Source organism: Dipteris shenzhenensis, chromosome 18, assembly GCF_047967505.1.
Source record: "Dipteris shenzhenensis isolate YYH24624 ecotype China chromosome 18, Dip_SZ_1.0, whole genome shotgun sequence".
Lineage (NCBI taxonomy): Eukaryota > Viridiplantae > Streptophyta > Polypodiopsida > Gleicheniales > Dipteridaceae > Dipteris > Dipteris shenzhenensis.
Genome location: NC_141613.1, coordinates 40,967,562 through 40,990,526, shown reverse-complemented (window position 1 = coordinate 40,990,526; position 22,965 = coordinate 40,967,562). Strand labels below are relative to the sequence as shown.

The window sequence follows — 22,965 nt, the reverse complement described above, 5'->3', positions numbered from 1 at the left end:
TCCCACAGAGGCTCTACTAAGTTGAATACTATTATGTAGACCAATACAAAGACTAATTGAAACAAGTAGGCCTTCTTCAAAGCTGGGTTGATAAGACCAGATAGCTCACAGTCAAAGTATTGCTGGCTAACACATGCACCAAGCCATTTGAAGCAGGATTCCAAAGTGTGATAAGTTCTTCAGCAGCAACCGCCAAGAGAGTCCCATCTGGAGAAAAAGAAGCACAATACATTGGCTTTTGCCTGCACGTGACTCCAACTTTAGTACAGTAGTCTTACAATTTATCCAACTTTGACAACCACAAACTCATCAAATCAAATATGCCTCTCAGATTTAAACCACTGCATTTAAAAAATATAAGATCTCATTGCCTTCTTCACCACTTATGGTTGTTATGTTGTGCTCGTATGTTATGCTATTTAAACCATTGCTGCTTTTTTTTAAAGTTGTTATGCTGCTATTTTAACCAAATTTTAAAACAAGAACATACTGCCTTGAATAATCTGGAACATGATTCACGTTTTCTTCACTGGAGGTCACCCCAGCCCAGAGGAGGCCACATCTCTTATATTAAACTATTGCATTTAAAAAAGTTTAAACCAGGTCAAACAATTCCTTCAGTGGTCCTCCTGAAGCTCCTGCACTTCCCCAGCTCTGCTCCAGCATTGCCTCAGCCCACCCTTCCCTTCTCCTCTCACCCTCAGGCCTCACCTGCGCCCTTCCCTCAACCTCAGCTTTGCCAACAGCCGAGCTTCCCTCTCCTCACCCTCCAGCTCCTTTCCCTTCCTGACCTCTCAGCATGTCCACCCCCATCTCCCCCTTGTTTCTGCCCTTCAGCCTGCCTTCCACCTGGCCTAGCCCCTCTGCTCCACTTGTTACAGCCAGTAAGAAAGTTGTACTCTGTAGAGCTTCCATACGTTCTCCTTGCCCACCATACAGCCCCTCATCCTTCCACACTACATCCTCTCCATCCAGACTGCTTGTTTCTCCACCCTGGCCTCTTTCCGCCTGCTCTCACTATCGCTCACCACACACACACACACATATACTTACCCACTAAAACTCTTGAGAACTTTATAAATTCACAGTCCCTCTCTCACCTACACACTCTGACACTCTCTCATGCACACATTCACCCTCTCATCGCACACCCCTCTCACTCTTTCATTCACTCTTCACTCACACTCATTCACATAAATTAGCACGCACTTTTCCCAACTCTCTTCCAGTATTCTTGGATAAGATACATTGTAAGTTTTCATGTTGTGTTGCATGGACATTGTGTGTAAGGGATCTAGTGTCCCTAGAGCCCCTGAATGTTGCCTCTATGTGGGAATGAGAGATTGCAGTTTCTATAATTATTTTGATTCCCTTGAGCTGAAGGACAGGGCTTTTGAGCTTTGGTGCATTCAGAAACAGGCGAGGGTGGTACTAGGTGAACAATAATCTATCAATTCAGGTTTCTAAGGGATTCCTTATAAAGAACTTTTTTCTGAAAATCATGGAGATTGCTGCTATAAGCTTGTCAAAGAGGTAAATTAAAAAATTTCCATTACGAAATAGTATTTTGCTCCAAGGTTATATCCTGTAAGCTCAGTTGGTGGATGGGCAACAAGAAGCTCAAACTTTTCCCTATTCTGTACACTTATGGTCATACCTCGGCGGACTGTCTTCCGTGGTAGCAAGTGTTGGGGAATAATGTACGAGTTGCATTAGGTCTATAGTCTATTTATTATTAAGGAAGTTGGGCATGGAGGCCTTCACATTTGAGTACAGCGTTAGAGTCAAGTTGCGGGACATGAAACCAGAGACTTTGTAAGTTTTCTCATTTGCATCAGCCAATAATATGGAGTGATAGGCAGAGGACTAGCAACTTCTGCACTCCACCCCAGTTTCATAGGATGTAGATAACGTGTAAAGAACACTTAAGCTCGAGAAAACATCTGGCCGCTGAACCTGTGTACCCTCAGCTTGATCGTCTCTTTGAAGCCAATCAATTGGTAGAGCTGTGTCGATTTACTGGGTGCATCTGCGAGTGTCTCATATAAATATCCATCTTGTGCTTGTGTGTGAGAGAGAGTGTGTGTGGGGGTGTGAATGGGAGGGTGAGTAAGTGATTGTGTGAAACAAAAGCATCCCGAGCTACTCTCCCAAGAGAAACGGATGCCACCTTTTTTAATCTAAAGGCACCTCCACCATGTTGAAGTCACCTCCAATAATCCATGAATCTGCAATGGGGGCCTAGGAAAGCAGTTCCTTCCACTAAAGGACATGTTCCCCTCTACGATTGGGGGCATCAAGAAGGCCAACTTTACATCCACCAAGATGAAGTAAAATCCACTTTGCTCTAGAGGCTAGCCGGAAAGCAATTTACATGACTTTGCATAGCCCACTTATATCCCTAACTAAAAAGAATATCAATGAGACCCTCAGTGACACCTGAACGAAGCTGATTATGAATCAGCTACCTTTGCCGACAATGAGGACACTGTCAAGACCCTGAATATTCCAGCTAACAATCCTCATTGACATGAAGAAGTAGATTGGGAAACCTTACTTGACCTAGTGGCAGAAACATCACCCTCCTATGAAGTGAATCTCCTGGAGTAATGGAGGGGAGGAAAGTCCACTAGGAAAAGGACCCCCGAACCTATGGAAATGGACGCTCTATCGGTATAATCTGGAAGAACAACATCAACAAAGGTGGAGGGCATAAACTTTGCCAAGTCTCCACTACCAACTAGAGGGGCAAAAGCATTCCTCTGAACCAATAACGGCACCAAAGTCCATAAAAATCCCTCCCTACAAAAGGGCTGCATAGCCACAAACCACCCTAAGCCCTTGACTAAGAAGGGGTACATGTTCTTCTAAAGGGGAAGGCGGCTACTCAAAAAGAGGAGGGCCAGGATCCGGGGAGGTGGTCTCTTGATCTACGAGAGGAGGTGAAAGAATGTCGTCTCTGGCCACAACCAAAACAGGGTGAGGGACAAGGCCAGCAATAGGAGAAGGGGGCTCTTGGTCTATGGAAGCTTGTGAAGGTACGCCATGCCGAATCTCACCACAACCCAATGAGGCACATCAGCAAGTGTTGTGTGTGCAAAAAGTGCTGAAGGAATACTTTGTCGAGAAGGAGGCGCACCAAAGGGATTCTTGGGTCTTTTCTTCTTCCTTAGGCAATCTCTAGTGAATTACTCAAAGATCTTGCAAATCCCACACTGGTTTTGTCTGCCCGACACCTCAACTCTCTACCAAAAGAGAAAGTCATCCGGATGCTAGAGCATAATATGGTCATCAAATAAGTTAGAGTCAATGACAATGACCCTAACTTTAGGAACTCCATCAGAACCGATAGCTTCATTGTGGAAGATAGTAAACCAAGGACAAGGGAGATCTCATCTGTCCTCCTTCACTATGTCGAAGCTACTATAGTGAAAAAGGTGAGAAAAAACTTCCTAGAACTAAGTGCCAAGGGACTAACCTCGAGCATGGTACCTGCGACTCTGGAAGAATCAAAAACCACCTGATAAAAACCTCGCCCCAATAAACAAACATCTGATAGGAGGAGGGTGGCTATGAAGGCGAGGCAAGAAGCATTCAACCCCTAACCTGAGTCCTAGAGCCATGGATGTGTGCAAAGTGAATGGTGGAGCTCTCGAAATCCACATCTTCCTGAAGCTCAACAGCTCATATTTAGAAAAAGCAATTTCTCACAGCCGGTTGAAGAGGACGAGGATTGCCTAAACTTGATAGCCATTGGTCAATCGAAGATGAAAGGCTGATTTAAACAGAATTAGGATCCAACCATCACTCTGAGAAAAAACTAAGAGGAAGGAGAAGGGTAGGAGGGAGGAGAAGGAAGTGTGTGTGTGTGTGTGTGTTGGGGGGGGGGGGGAGGGAGGCAAAAGTAGGAGGGAAGGGCAGGAGGCAGCAGCAAAGAGGGAGGCAGAAGTGGGTAGGGCAGCAGCGGGGAATGAGGGGGAGGGGAGAGAGGCAGCAGCAGGGAGGGAGGCCAAACAAGCCTTTGCAGATCCCTCATCCCCCTAGACAACTCTGGATGCCATGTGTAATCATCTGGAAGCCCAGCATGCACCCGTTTACCCCTCTCTTGGGATAAACATTAATTCCATTTGCCCCTTGGCAATTCACACATTTAGGTGCACCTAGGTCCTCCACCTTAGATTCGTCTAGTCTATGCCATATCACCCACACCAAAGACCTTGACATTAATTCTTTAAACCGTATATTTAAAGCACAATAAAATATAATACAAAAGTTGGTCCTCTAAAGGAAAATGTTCCCCGACCCTTCCAAGGTCATGTTATCTCGGCTCGAGCATAACATTCCTTCCCTCTTCAGGTATCAACATCCTCGATGATAAAATCTAGGAATGCTATCTGCATCTGATACATGGATTCCCAGGTAGCCTTAGATAAAGGTAGACCATGCAATGCAAACAACACCGTGGGTATCTTCCGATTGCGTACTTGCATGGTCCCTTAGTCCAAGATTCTTGTTGGTTGTCTCTTGCATTATCCTCTATCTCTTGAAACACAACACCTCAATGTGTGCAAAAACTTCTTTAAACGAGAAACATGAAACACTGAGTGCACCTTACAACCCTGTGTCAATTCTAATTTATAGGCCACCTTGCCTATTCTTTTTGGAATTAACCATGGCCCACAATATCGGGGTGATAACTTAGCACACTCTCTTGCAATCAAAGACGTGGAGTGTGAAGGAATTCTAAGAAAAACTTTTTCTCCTTCCTTAAATTCTATAACGGATCTATTTTCATCCGCATATGCCCTAGCTCTATCCAAAGCTTGGCGGATGTTAGCTCTCACAAGTGCTAGCATCTCCCGCATCTGGACCACATAGTTCGTGGCACTAAGATATTCCAACCATAGTTGGATTTGCTGGGCTATAACCATAGTTCTCAGCTCAAACGAACTCATTCCTACAAAGGAATGTTTTCTATCATTGTAAGAAAATTCCAATAGTGCACTTGTCCCACGTATGTTGCCTCAATGAAACATATGCTCTAAGCATCTCTTCTAAATTTTAGTTTACTATTTCGATCTGACCATCCGTTTCACAATGATCCCCACTACTCATTCCCAACTCAGTCCTTCGTGCCTCAAACACTGCAGTCCAAAAATGACAAGTAAATTTAACGTCTTTGTCTGACACTATGGATCTGGGTAATCCATGCAAATGAAATATGTGTTTAATAAACAAATATGCCACTTGCGGGGCACTAGCAGAGTCCCTAGTCAGAATGAAGTGAGCTATCTTGATAAGACGATCAACCACCACAAAGATAGAATCATATCCACCTTGTGCCGTAGGCAAACCAACCATAAAGTCCATGGAAATGCTCTCCCACCTACCTAGTAAAATTTCCAAGGGCTATAAAAGGCCAGGTGGCTTCACCTGCTCTACCTTACTCACTTGACACGAAAAACAACGCGTCACATATTCATGAATATGAATTTTCATTTTTGGCCAAAAGAAATCTCGTTTTACGAGATCATATGTCTTCTCGACACCTGGATGTCCCGCACACGGGCTATCATGACACTGTTGAATGACTCTCCCTAAGATTTTTTTGATTAGGTACTACTATCTTACCATTTCGTTTCAACACCATCCGCTATGGTATATCATGCATATGTTTGGCCTTCTCTAGATGCCAGATCATCGTTCTCTCCGAATTTAAGCACACGAGCCTTAGGCCAAAGGCTCCTGATGGACTCATCCTCTTTCTGAGTTTCCCTAATTTCAATCATTAGAGCGCTCTTTAATACTGTGAAACGCATGTTATGCATAATGCACGATAACACATCAGCAATTTTATTTTCCTTTCCTCTCCAATACCGAATTATCATATTGAACTCCTGCATGAGTCATGCCCACGTAGCTTGGCGGCCCCTCAAGTCAAGATATTTACAGAATGTTTTAGAGTATCATGATCTACATCTGCATAGAACTCTGAACCATACAAATAATGTCTCCATGTTTTCAAAAGCATAGACAACGGCATACAACTCTAATTCATGAGTTGGCCAATTTCGTTCAGAGGGAGAAGCTTCTTGCTTTCAAAGGCTACTGGCCTTCCCTCTTGGAGAAGAACTGCTCCTACCGCAATGCCACTTGCATCCGTTTCTCTGAAAAAAGGTTTTTGGGGATCAACTATTTTTAACACCACAGCTTGTTTTATGGCGTTAAAACTTTCTTGTTGATTCTATTCCCATATAAAAGGTACTTTATCTTAGGTTAAATCAGTCAATGGCAATACTATCTCGGAATATCCTTTGATATGCCTTCAATAAAATTGGACAAAACCAAGAATCGCTGCAAAGCGGTCAAACTCTGAGGGATAGGTATCGCAACCATTTCTTTGTCTATCCCCTAAGGAATATTCAAGTCTTACCATGCAACACACAGTTTTCTTTTTATTTACATACAGACTGGCTTTTCTCAAAGTACTGAATACTATTCTCAAGTGTTCATAATGCTCAACTATACTTTTGCTAAAAACAAGAAAATCGTCAATAAAATGTATTACAAACTTTCTAATGTACTGGAGTAGTAAATCATTTATAAGCATGACGAATGTAGCTTGAGAATTTGTAAGTCCAAATGGCATTACCAAAAACTCATAATGTCCACACCTGCTTCTGAAAGCGGTTTTATGCACATCCTCGACTCTAATGCGGATCTGATGGTAGCCACACTTAAGATCTATCTTACTGAAAATTATGGCTCGATGTAATGCATCTAGCAAATCATTGATCCGAGCCATCGGATACATGTGCTTAGCAGTGATATTATTCAGTGCTCTATAATCTATATAGAGACGGAAAGTATCGTCTTTCTTTCCCTTTAATATCACTGGCGAAGCAAAAGGTGAGAAACTGGGCTGAATCTGCCTCATCTTGAGGTATTCCTCCAATTGCCTTCACACGTCAGCTTCTTCAATAAAACTTAACCTATAGGGAGGCCTATTTACAAGTTATGCCCCGAGATAAGTTCAATCTTATGGTGAACATTCCACTCTGGAGGTAATCCATAAGGCAACTCATCCCTAAAACAGTCAAAGAACTCTGCAATTTTATCAGCCAACAGTCGATGGTTCAACTCTATGGATGCCATACAAAGAAACAAAAACTCTTCTTGAGTTTTTCAAACTTCCATTACAGAAACCAACGGTCCCTGAGGTAAAACCTTTTCACCTTGCACCACATACAACACATCGTTCATCTTGAACTAATAAATGTGCTTTTTCCAATCAATGGCTGGATTCTTCTTAGAATGCCAAGCCTTTCCCAGTGCCATATCTGCGTGAACAAGCTTGGTCATTTCGAAATCCAACTTCTCCGCATAGTCCTGAATTCGAAGTTCCACCTAGGTAACCCTTTGGTCCCATACTTCAATTGAACTTTCATATGTCATCCTGACCGTATATGCATAGTCAGATGGACTAGTCTTTAATTTCAGCCTCTTTACGATCTTGGAGTTAATTACATTGTGTGTTGACGCAAAGTCAAACAACACAATGACTTCATGATTGGCCACTTGTCCTTTCATCTAAATTAACTCCGTATTTCTTAATATATAAGCAGCACCTGAAACTATATTTACGACAATAGAATTCGAACCTCCAAGTATGAACTATAAACTCAAAATGCTCAAACAATAGCTATACAGGCATATATCCAGTCGCAAACTAAAGTAGATCTATGTATTGTAAATTGTGAAATTTAAAGGAATAGAAAGCCCCTTGGTCAATTGCAAATCCGCTAGACTATGCAAGTGAAGGCTTCAAGCCCACTGTCTTGTTCCATCTGACTGTAGTTTCTGAAGGCATACTTTCCAGACTCAGCCTCAAACGAAGATACCAACGGCTAGTGAACAGATCAACTCAGCTTGAGCTTGAATTCCAAGGCAGACCATCTGCAACATCGGCATCGAACTGTACTGCCAGCTACCTCACGCCATCACAAGAGCAATGAGATACATAATTGTTGCCGTGTTCCCTTTTACAAGTTCAAACTGCTAACATCGTTGGACTATTATAACTGAATCGTTCGGATTTGGACAGGGCAGCATACAATTGCAAGTGAACAGCGTAAGAAGATAGTTCCCCATAACATCGACACGCACGTTGCTGTTATAACAACCGATGCCAGCTTGCGAAAGCTGGACGGAGGTACAAGGAATAAATTAAACAAAAACTGTTTTTTTCCCACCACCATAGAGGGGGAAATAGGTGTAGAAGGCCATCGTGACACCAACTACGTGAACGGGCTCTTTAATGAAGGCTTTCTCCAACCAGCGTATGGCTCACATGTGCGCTTTGTTTCAACAAGCCTTTGCAGAGCCCTCATCGCCTAGACGAATCTGGATGCCATGTGTAAACATCTACAAGCCCCTAGCATGCACCCTTTTACCCGTCTCTTGGGATAAACATTAATTCCTTTGCCCCTTGGCAATTCACACATTTAGGTGCACCTAGGTCCTCAACCTAGATTCGTCTAGTCTATGCCATATCACCCACACCAAAGACCTTGACATTGATTCCGTATATTTAAAGCACAATAAAATATAATACAAGAGTTGGTCCTCTAAAGGAAAATGTCCACCGATCCTTCCAAGGTCATGTTATCTCGGCTTGACCATAACACAGGCGGCAAGAGGGAGGGGGCGGACAGCAACCTGGGGGAGGAGAGGCAGCAAGAGGGAGGGGGGAAAGGGGAGGAGGCGTGATGGGAGGAGCTGCAGGTCGGTGTCCACCTTACTGTTCCGGAATGCTATCGTTTGGAAACTATGATTTTCATTCCTCTTGCAATTCCACTGTGTGTGGTTATGAATTCAATCATGATATAGTTATTGCACGTGCCAATTCTTCTTGTTGATTCAATGGCAAACATTGTGATCAATAACACATCATAGAACACATTTAGGAAGCAGAGATTTACGCACAAATGGCCTTTGTCTGCCAATTATACTTCTGGAAGAGCATGAGCTCACACCCTAGACTCATTGCAATCTTTCATAAAGATGTCCACACTGTCCCAATTGTCTTCATCAAATCTATATCGTGTTGTCTACTCCCCCCAATATCCTATTAAAAATTGGGAACAAAAGGAAGAGACGAAAGACACACAGATTTCTTATACAAAAAGGTGTTCATTGAAATTGGAAGGTCCTGCAACATGTGGGGGGAAGCATGTATTTAAAAAATCACTACAAAGATCTGCCATCTCCCTGAACCCTAGAAACCCGAAATGCAATCCCTTAGACACATCATAGAGCTGGGAGCACAAGCTATAGATTTCAAAAGGAATCAATGATAAATGAAGACATACTGATAGGATCCCACAGATCTACATCTCCAGCTAGGTAAGTTTGGCACATTTTGATCCTCTTTTTCGACATCATTTTGTATCCACACCTGAAAGAAGCTTTACGTCAGACTTTTCAGTAACTCCCTGGCAAGGGTTTTGGGAGAGAAAAAAGGGAAGCAAGGGGGGGGTGGGGGGGGGCGCGGGGGGTTTTATGTTAACCACTTCATAGTAATATCAAGTACCTTGAATTCCCCAGCTTTGCAGCAGCTGACAGCCATGTTCAAAAAGGGATGGTAAACCAAACATGATACCTCTGTGCTGTTCAGGTAAAAAGCACACAAAAGAAACTCCATCAGCAAATGCTTCTATCCTATTGAGAGCTTTTTCGATCTCTCTAAATAATTTTGCCACATCTTAGCATATGCACTTGTACAAAACATACTTGAATTTTTTTAACACTATATTGTGCAACCATTCATGCAGACCTCTTTTTGTCTGCCTGTAAAGGTTTGCAACCAAGGACAACAATTAACCTATGCACCCATCCTCACATATAAAAACAAAGACCCAATGATTTTATGTGTAGCTATTGACACGTCCACAATGCTCTCGCTTGGTGATAGGTCGCCCTCATTACAGAATTGTTATAACAGCTCGCCCTATTTGTTGTATATAAACTTGTCATTATGCCACATCCACCAGCAATTGTCCAAGCCATCCCTTTTCTACAATATATTCAAAGGCAATAAAGTGATTTCTGATCTACGATTTGATATTGTTTTTTGAACTTGGAAATCTTAAAGAGTGCAATCCCAAAACATCCCATCTTAAGGATGTGATCCAAAAAATCCCATAATGTCTCATAAATACCTTCACCCAAGAAACATGATATTTGCGATGAATATACCCAAAGCAAACAAAATCAACCTATTATTGAGATGTATGTTTCCTTTAAGAAATTGGCATCCCAATATCTATTCCAAGTTTTTTATAGGACCCAAGTCACCTTCTAGAAATCTAAAAGGAAGTAAGGTCGTTTATATTTCTTAACTGTACTCCTCAAGTGATTAATCATGTGAAGCATATGACGGGAGCCAAGAGTATCTAAGAGCACTTGGCATCCTTGTATAATCAAACCTCTCCCACCAAGAGGGTTTCCCTAAAAGTCCAAATGAGATTGTTGGATCCCAAGAAGTCTTCATTGATGCAAAAACACATCAACAAGTTACACGAACTTCAGCAGGAGATCCTCCAGGCGGGGAAGCAGATATCTTCCAAGGACATGGCCATAACTCTACTGTCCCAGCTATCCTCTCAGTATGGTACCTTCTATTCGTCCTTGATAACCAGTGGAAGGATGAATGCGTTAACCTAATGGGCTTGTTTGCTGAATCTGCAAATTATAGTCCATATCCCATCATGTCCACTGGATGTACGAGGCAAATCACATATGAAATCCATGGCAATACTTTGCCAGGGCCTATCTAGAATAGGCAAAGGATGCAACAGCCCCGCTGGCTTTTGCTGATCATATTTCACCTTCTGGCAAGTGATACATGTCCTGACATAGGCATCCACATCCTTTCTCAACATAGGCTAATACAAATAATGTTCCACAGCCTTAACTGTAGCCTCAATACCTCTATGACCAGCGTATGGCGGAGCATGACTTTCTGTGAGAACCTTGTGCCTAAGCTGCTTGATGACACAGAGTCTTCCATGCATCATCATAAAACCATTCTTGAGGGCATAATGGTCATGCTTTTGCCCAGCCACAAGCTGTTCATGTACCCTTGAAAAATCAGCATCATCTGCATACTGATCTACCATGTCATCCAATTCATTGTGATATGAAATGGTCACTGCTGAAACTAGAGGCCTTTTAGGCATTGCATCTGGATGGGGCCTCCTCGAAAGAGTGTCTGCTACCACATTTTTATTGCCCGGCACATGCACAATCTGAAAATGAAACATAGAAAGAAAATTGGCCCATCGCATGTGCTTCTCGGATAGCTTCCTCTGAGTGAGGAAGTACCTCAGGGACTGATGGTCTGTCTGCACTTAAAAATCAGCACCCAAAAGATAGTGCTTCCATGCGGTAAGTGCATGAATAACAGCCAACATCTCCTGTTCATAAACCTGCATGTGGTACTCTGCATCATTGAGAACCTTGCTCTCATATGCCACAACTCTTTCATCCTGCATAAGCACACCCCTAATGCTATGTCCACAAGCATCACAATGGACAACAAATGGTTTTTGTAGGTCTGGTAGAATAATCATGGGGATAAACCGCCTGTGGTACGAGCATAAGCCAAGAAAGCTTCGTACTTCATGGATATTCCTCAAAGGTGGCCAATTTTTTATGGCTTCTACCTTAGCAGGATCCATCCTCACTCTATCTGCTGAGATAATGTGTCCCAGGAAGTGGATTTCATTCATGAAAAATTCACTCTTCTTGGCTTTTATAACCAGCTTGTGCTTGCACATCAGATTTATAGATCATACCTATGAGAGTGAACCTGAGGCTTTGGCAGATGAGCAAAAGAACGGAAGCAGTTGACGGCTGAGGACCGTGAAGCACTCAAGGCATCACGTACATGTAACCGATGTCATTATTGGCGGCATTGTCCTCAAAGGAACAGTGAGGGCACCAGTAATGGGTGCTCCCGTTCTTCTGAGGAAGAAGAAGGATGGTTCATGGAGAATGTGTGTGGATTATAAAAGATTAAATAAAATCCCGGTTAAAAATAAATATCCTCTCCCTCCTGCTAATGATTTTATGGACAAGTTGGCTGGAGCGGAGTATTTCACTATGATTCACTTACGAACCGGCTACCACCAGATTCATATTTATGTAAAACACATTGAAAGGACAGCCTTTCGGACTGGGTATGGACATTACAAGTTCCTCGTGTTACCTTTTGGATTGACCAATGCTCCCGCGACCTTCAATAAATGATGAATGACTTGTTCCGAGAATTCTTGGGCAAGTTTGTTGTTGTGTTCTTGGATGATATCTTAGTTTACAACAAGACTTTAGAGGACCATATTGGTCGTCTCAAAATCGTCTTAATTTTATTAAGACAAAATAAGTTGTATGCTAAGCTTAGTAAATGTGATTTCTTCATGAAATAGACCATTTACTTTGGACACAAGATTACTCACGATGGTGTTAGCATTGATCAAGACCACATTCAAAAGGTTTTGGCTTGGTTTCTACCTTAGACAATGAAACAACTTCGTTCTTTCCTAGGATTTACTGCCTTTTTGAGAAAATTAATACGTGATTTCTCCAAAATCACGATCCCCTTGACCAATGTATTGAAGGGTCATGGCTGTACGTCTACACAACCTATTACTTGGAATGAAGATTTGAACAAGGCTATCAAAAATTTGAGAAATTGTATCAAGAGTGCGCATGTTCTAGTGTTGTCCGATCCTACCCAGCCTTATGTGCTAGAGATTGATGTGCATGACTATGCCATCGGGAAGCATTATTCCAAGAGGGCCGACTTGTAACTTTTGAGAGTACAATGATACTCAATATCGTTGGCCTACCATGGAAAAAGAACTTTATGCATTCGTATATGCTCTCAAGGTTTGGAGGCATTACCTATATGGTTCTAGATTTGTCGTGTTGACTGATCATCAGTCGATCCGATATGTGTGTGAAGGGGATAATTTGAGGGACAGGAAGGCTCGGTGGGCTGAGTTGATGCAAGATTTTGATTTCGAGATTCCGTGTAGGAAAGGTTCTTTGAATAGTGTTGTTGATGCCCTCAGTCAGATTAAGATGGTGAATGCTTTGTCTTTTACCGAGATATCCTCTGATGTAGTTCAATCCTTGAGAGGGCTTTGCGCAACTGTTAGTCCTTTTAGTCATTATTGGCAGAAGGTCCAGGATGGTACCGGTATGATTGACCAAGATTCAGGGATTGTGCCACCTATGATTCGGGCGGCAGGAGGTCAATGGATGATTCCGAATGGCTTGCTGTTCCGAAATGATTTAATTTGTGTACCAGATGTGTCGGATCTTTGATCCAAGATTCTTCGAGAGTGTCATGACCCACCTAGTGCGGGACATCCTAGAGTACACAGGACTCTGTCTCTTGTGAAACATAGTTTTTACTGGCCTAAGATGAGATAATTTGTTCAAGACTATGTAGTAGGTTGCCGTATTGTCAAGTGACTAAGGTAGAACGCCTAGAAGCGCAGGGTTACTACAACCCTTGGACATTCTTGATAATATGTGGGAAAGTATTTCCATGGATTTTATTGCCGGATTGCCACGAACGCACAAGGGTCATGACTCCATATGGGTTATGTGGACCGCTTGACAAAGATGGCTAGATTTATACCTACTACATCCACGGTCACAGTGACTCAGTTGGCTCAACAGTTTGTTGACCGATTGTTTCATTTGTATGGGTTACCGGCTAACATAGTCAGTGATAGGGACTCTAAGTTTACGAGTGAATTCTGGACGCTTGTCTTTGACAAGTTGGATACCACTCTTAGTTTGAGTTCCTCTGAACATGCCCATTCTGATGGTCAAATAGAAGTTGTGAACCAACTTCTCGAGGATATGCTTCAGGCATATGTTTCCAAGAGGCAATCATCATGGGAAGACTACTTACCCATGGTTGAATTCACTTATAACAATGCAAAGAATTCTAGTACTGGTTTCAGTTTTTTTATGCTTATGTACAAGTTTCAACCCAAATCTCCGGTAATGGTCGGATTCAAGGAAATCAAGAATGATGCTGCGAAAACATTCTTGCAAGACATGCAAGAGATGTTGCAGTTTGCCAAGAAGTCTATTAGAAGTGCCCAAGATAGGGACATCTGTTATGCTAGTAGACATTGTACGCCTAGAGAGTTCTCTATTACAACAATGGTATACTTGCGTATTCCAAAGAAATCCAAGAGTCTCAGTATTGACAGGTTAGGAACTTATCCCCCAAATACTGTGGTCCATTCAAGGTTATCCGAAGAATTGGCCAAGTCGCATATGAACTGGATTTGCCTCCTAATGTAAGGATTCATCCAATCTTTCATGTTAGTAGACTGAAGGAAGTGCTGGGTGCTGAGGATCAAGTAGTTACTCCTCAGCAACTTATAAAGGTTGAAGATTTAAACTTTTTATACCACACGAGATTGAGAGTATTCTTGGATTTTGTGAACGTCAACTTCGAAATAGGACAATCATGGAATACAAGATTAAGTGGAAGGATCGTGTCGAGAAGGACTCTACATGGGAGACATTGACTAACCTTTAGAGAGAGACCCCGGACTTTCTTTTGAACTCAGGAGTGAGTTCTTAGAGGAAGGGGAGTATGTCATGTGCACGCATCATATCTGATGTGTGCTAAGGCGCATAGGACTAGCTTTGATAGCCTGAGGAGGCTAGTGGCTAGGCAGGCGATTCTCGGGTTGGGTTGCAAGGGCAATGGACGAGTTAGGATTCCAACTATTTTTAGCGACACTAGGCCAGAGCCTATATAAGGGGCCCAGGGGTTCAATTTTCATTCACGCAAGTCAGACCAGGTCTAGCTCTTCCTTGCTGGTCTAGATCCTGAATCGTGTTGCGGACGCGCACCTCCTTTCTAGCGTAGCCCGGATTCCCAACGTAGTCCTAAGGCCTTCTAGTGGTATGGGACGCCTTCTGAGTTTCTAAGTTTTTGGGATCTATAGCTATAGCTTAGATTAATAGCACTTCTTAGCGACCCTTTCCTTCAGCCCTTTGAGGCTTGTATGAGTTTCCAAATCTATGTGGTGTACTTTGTCCCATAGGCCCATAAGGCTTTCCGCAGACGTTAATCTCTCTCTCTCTCTCTCTCTCTCTCTCTCTCTCTCGCTCTCTTCTCCAAAAAGAGCAGCAAAATCAGAGCTTGAGTTATACTTTCAGATTTTTGAAGGTTTCTTTTTGAAAACCAGAAGGGATTATCCAGTTATTCTAGCACAAGATCCAAGGGAGGAAAAAATGCAGAACCACATGGTCCAACATGGACTGTTCACCTGACAGAAAAACAAGGGGAGAAAATGAGTTAAAATATAGTGTCATTTGGGCTAGTGCGCAGAAGATAGGTGACCAGCGGTCAAAACTTGCATAAATACCATGAGGGACATTTCCAAGATGCATGATGGTGACATTGAGAACCTACAGAAAATACTTGGGGGCAGCAAGGACGTGGATTTTAATGCTATGATGCAGGACATGCATACCCCCATGGAAGAGGAAATGAACAAATGGAAGTCAGCTATGCATATACAAATGGGAATCCAGATTGGTAAGGTACGTGAGGAGATGTCCACATGGTTGATGCCAAGACTAACCATCACACATTGATGATCAAAGAGCTAGAAATGCAGGTCACCAAGCTCAAGGGAGAGAATGAACTGCTGGAAGCACGTAACCCACTTGAAGAGGGGGAAATCAACCACCTCTCAATGAGGAGTTGAACATGCTGAAAACAGAAAATGAAAAACTCAAGGAAGAGATGGCTGCCCTACAAATGGCAATACAAGGGAAGCAAGAGTTCTCCAAGCAGATAGATAAGGGGCAGGCTGAAATGAAAGAATGGAGAGAAGTAGTCACTAAGGGCAAAGTAGCTCCAATAAAGAAAAAGCTCATTTCTGATGCCTTAGAAACACACACTAGCCAAGATTTATAGATCAATACTAGAGAGAGAGATCAGCAGTCATGCAGAGGCAATGGGGACAACGGGCACTAGGGCAGGCTGGATTCAGAAGGTAGCACTCTACACTAGATCACATCTTCACTCTAAGGGCTATCATTGAGGAGGCGAGGTCTAGACACCAGAAAGTCTACACATGCTACGTAGACTTTAGGAAGGCCTTTGACACAATCCCATGATCCCACATGATCAGGAGACTACAGGAGATGCAGATTCCAGAGACGCTGATCTGGAGGGTGATGAGCCTATATGAGTCATCAAAGGCAGAGTTCGTGCCCTAGGTGGCCTATCAGATTGGGTAGAGAGCATGATCGAGGCAAAGCAGGGCTGCCCACTCTCACTGACTCCTTTTAGACTTTACATTGATGAGATCACATACCGCCTAGGAGGCGAGGGATCATTATTGGCCGACCTCGTGATACAAATACTGCTATAGACTGATGACATAGTCCTTATATCATCTTTAGCGAAAGGGCTGCATAGACATCTAGAGGCCCTAGAGGTGTTCTGCATAGAGTGAGACCTGACAGTCAACCTTGAAAAGACCAAGGTTATGGTCTTCAACACCTCACAAGCAGTGCTCCGCCGACTTAGCTTCAATTATCGTGGCAAGCCAGTGAAGATAGTACAGTCCTACACATATTTGGGAGCAGTCTTCACACGACCCCTTTTCACGATGACCCATACAGCCCAGGCACAACTTGCACGGGGGCGGACTGCTTTGGCTTAGCTAGAGCGACAATGCTTCCAGGCACACTTCCAGGATCCATCGTTGAAGGGCTGGCTTTTCAATACGCTAGTGCCACCTACTGCCATGTATGCAGCAACCCTCCTGAGGATGCGATCACCCGAAGACAGAGTCGAGGAAATTTGAGCGGCTACAGGTTCTTAGGATGATTCGGTGTAAGCCCTCAGTCCCACACAAGATAGTACAGGCAGAGTTCGCCATGACACCTCTCCAAGTTGATGCCATCTTTCAAACAGTGACTTTCATCCACAGAGTTTGGGACTTATCTCACTGGAGACTTCCGAGGCTGGCCCTGGAGTATTCCAAACGACTAGTGAGGATTCATCATTAGACCCCAGTACCTCGAGGACAGAGGAGTCTCACATGCATTGAGGATTGCCATTGGACAGATGCGGGTTTCGTCCCATCAGTTGATGATTGAGGTGGGGAGAGCTACAAGTATATGCAGAGAGCAGAGGATTTGCACGCTATGTACACTGGGGCATTGAGACAGAGGAGAATTTTCTCTATATTTGCCCAACCTATTATGAGATACGGGGATGCTACCATTGTCTCTACCTAGAGGGGACTGATCCATTTCCGTGACCAGATCTATATTGGGCTCTATTTGATGGAGATGCGCCAACATAGGGAGGCACTACTATGATGGATCAAGGAGCAGCAGGAGGCGACTAGACCACAGGACATAGAGGCTAACCGGGCACAGCGACGCGTCACATACTTCTATACATATGAGTCAGCTCCAAGACATAGTGGAGTAGAGGAGGAGGAGCTAGCTGATATAAGGGCAGCTTGGATTAGCATCAGTTCATGAGGGAGCGAAGGAAGTGGGAGGGAAAAGAAAAAAAAGTCGGGCCAATACTACCTTGCACAAGCCTCAAGGTATGATAGTGGAGTGAACAAAAGAGAGAGGGCTGGTGGTAGGATACAAATTATGTGTTTAGGTTTGCTCTCTATGCAAGGCTTCATTGTCCGATTGGTCCTCATAGGTGAATACGCGATATAAATTCAGCAGGTTGATATGTGAAGCGCGTTGAATATCAAGGTGGTGTCAACCTCACGTTTTTGAAGAAGGGGCGTCCAAGCATGTGTCTAGTATTATGCATGGCATTGTTTTTGGTTAACAAAACTTTCCTGGGACTATGTTGTTGGGAGATACTTAAAAAGAATAATCTTTCATTCACGTGCAGTTGTAGCTTGAGTGAAGGAATTTAGGCTATTCTTGATGATCCTTCTTCTTATGTGCTAGCCTTCATCATGATTGGATTTACCCTTACCTTCACAGTTTTCTTAGGAACAAGACTTATGTATAAATGGGTGCTTACTAGTGTGTGAGTGTTTGTCTATGTGAGTATGTGCTTTACAAGGTCTACATCCGTAGTAGGAGGTATTTCCTTTGTGTAATGGACTCTACGTGCATGGAGACCGCACTGTTAGGTTCCTTTTCTAAGGCAGTCCTGGACATACATATTTTTTGGGGTGTTTTGCATGCTAGTTTCAACATAAATTTGGGACTGTCCCTGATATAGTTGAGTAATGTTTCAATATCACATCAACACTAGGAATTTTAAATAAAGATATCTCATTGGCAGTACTTCGTTTAATAGTTCATTCATGTTGCCATAGAGTTCTAAAGGTATTCTCGACCTGTTCTATGTTAGTGTGGGTATCTAAAGCTTAGCATTTAGTATGGCACTCAATGTTACCAAAAAACACGTTTTGGGCCTGCAAAACATGTTTTGCCGAAACGTTTCGGCGAATCGTAAATAAAGTATATCTAATTGGTAGTAGTGCGTTTAATAGTTCATTCACGTTGCCATAGGAATGTCAGTTTTAAAGCTATTCTCAACCTGTTCTACATTAGTATTTGTATTTAAAGTTTAGCATTTAGTATGGCACCCAATGTTACCAAAAAACATGTTTCGGGCATGCGAAACATGAAGAAACGTTTTGTAGAAACGTTTCGGTGAAATGTGCGAGACGTGCATGCATAGGGCAAAACACCCTAGGTACAAACAACTCTTTGCCCGTAGGCTGTCTTTTGTGTGTGTGTGTGTAGAGAGAGAGAGAGAGAGAGAGAGAGAGAGAGAGAGAGAGAGAGAGAGAGAGTTTATTAAAGTCTTTGGGAGGCAGATGGGTGAGCTGTGAAAATATCTCGTACCTGCGTTTGTCAAGCTGTCTCACGTTGTGGCGGGAACACGGTCTTCTAGATCTCTAAACTCTCTGGGCTATGTCTAGACTGACCCCTTGTCTCTGTCGGTCTCCCCCGAGGAAAGCTATGATAGGTCGGACCTCAATAGAGTGTGCTCTGGGCACTCTTTGTCTCGTGCGTGATCTCTGCGTTCCTCTCTCAGTGGCACCGTGTCGGCTCTCTGACCCTTCTACCTTTTCTACCTTTGCTATTCATTTTTCTCTCTCTATCTTGTTTGTCATATACTATCCTTCTCTCTGCATTTTGTTTTGTGGCTGGGCCACTAAGCTTGACCAAGTTAAGAGTGTAATACAAGGAGCAATTCCAAACCCCCCTCTTGAACTGAGCTTATTGTTCTGGCAATGTCCAATTTTGAGAAACCCAAATGTCAAGCAAGGATGTACAAAAGACCCCTTTACCAGAAAAAGTCTCACAGCACATGCCTTCAGTCAAACAAGGTCAAAAAAGCTGCTTTTTAAATGTGCCATCCTGTTGGAAAAGTGGATGTAACACATACCTTTTAAGGGACAGCTGAGTCCCATGCACACTGCCCCATAAGATCAGGCAAACTATTTGGCTGATTGTCTGTCCAGTTGACCAAACCAGGAACCCCAAAAAGCCAGGCCAGTTGACCCAGCTGTTGACTCAGGTATGAATTCACAAATCAATTGTACAGGAGCTCTGGTTGTCATCCCTACAAGGTCAGATGTAAGGGCCAACAGAACCCCGCCCCATAGTTTGCCTCTTAGGCAGCTCGGTGTGATGCATAGATGGGCCTCTGAGGGACTACAAACAAACAGCCAAGCATGCTGGCCTCATAGTAGCTACTGAACCTCAAGATAGAGTGTTTGCAGTGTGGATTGTGCATCCTACTCGACATTTTATGGTGTTATCTAAATGGATGATTGTAGCCATCCACCTTGAGTGGATTGTCTACGTGGGATGATTCGACCATCAATCATAAGTCTCCTCATGTTCTTTCTTATGACATTGTGTGAACACTTCCACAAATAGCAGACAATCTGGTTGGTCATGCCTGCATAACCTCTATCACAAATATTGATCCCTAAATGTATGAGCATTGGCCAAGAAGCTAAAGTTCCTACTCTATTGACAAAAAACATGAATTGCATCCATCACATTGTATTTTCTTTCCTACAGAAATGCATTTCTCTAGCAAGATATTTCATAGGAACAAGACACTTGGAGTAAACATCAAGGATTATGGTTGAAACTACATAAACGTGAAGCTCAGAGAAGTATGTAATGACGAGAAGTCCTACCAAAAGCAGTACAAAGACAAAAACATTTTCCAAATAATGATAGTAACATGCAGCAGCACTTTGTAACGAAAACATCCTTACCCATGAGGGTCATCTATTCGAGTATTTAAACAGAAATCTGCTTTTGCAGATGTTTGCTTCCAAAATTTAATACAAGAACCTCCACCAATCCCCTCCTCTGCAAGGCAGCACTCAGCTGTTGCCATAACAGAACCATCCCTTGAAAATACAACATGGGTCACAAATACCTGAAACACAAAAAATCCAGAGAGTGTTTTGATGCATAGCATGCAATTTTGCTCTCTGAAAACTGTAAAACATTTCTCATGTGACATTCTAGGTCGGTAAAAGCAAAGATGGCGTTTCACAAATAAAATCTGGGGTCGCGGTTCATTAAGTATTTTGAAGACACTAGTTTCCGACTTTAGAAATAATGTATAGAAATCATCCTTGAAAAGCAAGGGCAATGTGATACTACATGCAAATACAAGGCACCATTTAATGCATGTCCCTCCACAACCTGCCTTGGCAATTTATATCAAACCAAATCAAAAAACGTGGCACACAAAGCACATTTATGCCACTTAGTCTATATATGCTTGATTGGAAATATTGCAAGGTGTGTGTAAAGAATCTGAAGCATCTTTGATACCAACTTCAAAGCATGTAACAACATTGTGAAATATTAAACTGCCCCATATGCTGGAAAGGAAGTTATTGGGAAGCAATTGTAGTGCATGCATGGGCTCGTTATGGAGCTCAAAACAAAGTGTTATTCCCCCATCATTACTTGACTATAGGCTGCACATCCGATACAATTGTGTTGTTGAGAGTTAGGACGCTGCTTGTTAGTGTTGTCCAAGTTAGAATAGCAATCTATTACCACGATCCATGGTACATTCTAGGGATTGTCCACAATGCCGGGTTACACTTCTTGACAAAAAGCCACCACAACAACACCCAAAACCAGAGGTCCACTCATTTCCACTGTCAACAAGGGAAAATCTCGATAGAAAGGAGTGCCAATTACTAAAATTCAGGAGCTAATAGACACTATGGTCCAGCTCAACAAAATGGAGTGTGAAGCCAACAAAACCGAAAGAAGGGTACAATTTAAATATGCGACTGGCTGCTACTACTCGGAGGACTCAGGGAATGCAGAGACTGTCCTTTCTTCTCTGAGGTCCCTATGGGTTTGAGGTGGCACTTTCAGCCTCAATCCTCGCTCTTTCATTTGAGGAGAGCTGATCCTCTCAAGCTTTCTCATGCAGTGGTGCATGGTATACTTGATGCCTTGAGCACGTTATTCTTCAATGTTTTTTTATACATAATAGAAATTCTTTTCATGGAGAAAAAAAGGGGGTACAATGGAGACAATGCAAGATATCAACCTTGCTTGGCATGATCACTAATAACCAAACTCAAGTTCTACATCCTGTTTGATGGATGAAGCTCTAAGGACTTGATTTTTTAAAAATCAATAAAAGGAACTGCATCTAATCCACAGCCCAAAAAACGAAAAGAAGGATCTGATGGATACAAGGCGACGAGACCCTTTGAGACATCAGCCTTTCTTTGCACTCTCACAGCTTGAGTTAGATTCTATGTGATGTCTGCCGGTGAGTAGACCTTCAAAAGAGACTGAATCCATGATCTTGGTTAGATGGCCATGCCTGCGTGAGACTTTTCTAGTCCGACAAGCCTCCAATTATTTTGGAAACTTCTTTGTTACAGAAACACAAATGGGCTTGTGTTATCTAGCAAAACCTTAATCCTAGAAGGCAAACCTATGTAATTAAGCTAATTACCATAATTTAAATGCTCTTCGCAAGGAAGTTTGAAATAGCTTGTCTTAATCCTAAAACACAAATCATGAAGAAAGGTAGAGCTTAACCTGATCATGAGAAATCAATAAATAAAGTACATCATGCAGGAGCGCCAAACATTGGGTATTAATCACAAGCAATATCAAGGAACAGGAGGAGAGTAATGCAACCATATGCCATATCCATTGAATCGAAGAACATATCATCATCCCAGACCTTGACGGAGTGCTTTAGCTTGGGCTAACCCGAGTGTGTCCAATGCATATATAGCATTGCTTCCTCATACAAATATTCTCTTGCCATTTTTGTGACAAGATCTATGTGTCTTATCTCATCTCTTCTACAATAACTTGCCTACAATGGACACACCACAAACTCCATAAAGCTATGTGAAAAACATATCTCAAAAAAAACTATCCAAATACCCAATGGAAGACAAACATGGTAGCATGAGAGTATACAAAATGTCATTTACAAGGGCGACATGGGTCTCACATGACCTAAGAGTGGAAATGTGCAATTGAAGTGTTCAGGCTGAAGGAGTAATGAATATGCAGCTCTAGAACCCCATAACGCATGTCTCCAAGATACATAGAGACACAATCCTAGATGTAGCACACCTCTATTGAAAATATATAAGAGGGGGCCCATAGGCACTATCCCTTTGAAACATATCAGGTTGGATTTCGGGGATGCCTCCATTGGCTCCCAGGTCTCACCTGCTTGGTGATGTCCTATTAAGAAAAAGACTGTTGACTACCATGAAGACTAGGTCACAGTTCATGTTTTGTCTCAAAATCAAGGGTAGTTCTGTTTATTCAACTTAGCTCTTCTTTTTTGGACTGTATTCATTCATATAAATTCAT

General features: G+C 42.7%; 1 protein-coding gene across 1 annotated transcript in view; it reads right to left on the bottom strand.

The window, feature by feature from the left end:
- The window catches only part of LOC147891232 (Transducin/WD40 repeat-like superfamily protein), a 75,679-nt gene that overhangs the window by 6,027 nt on the left and 46,687 nt on the right, over positions 1-22,965 (bottom strand). Inside the window, exons 9-12 of the mRNA XM_087389928.1 lie at positions 20,355-20,521; positions 9,593-9,668; positions 9,372-9,457; positions 110-242 (exon numbers count right to left, since the gene is read on the bottom strand). Of these exons, the coding sequence (XP_087246054.1) occupies positions 110-242; positions 9,372-9,457; positions 9,593-9,668; positions 20,355-20,521 (462 nt within the window). The remainder of the gene's footprint in view (positions 1-109; positions 243-9,371; positions 9,458-9,592; positions 9,669-20,354; positions 20,522-22,965) is intronic.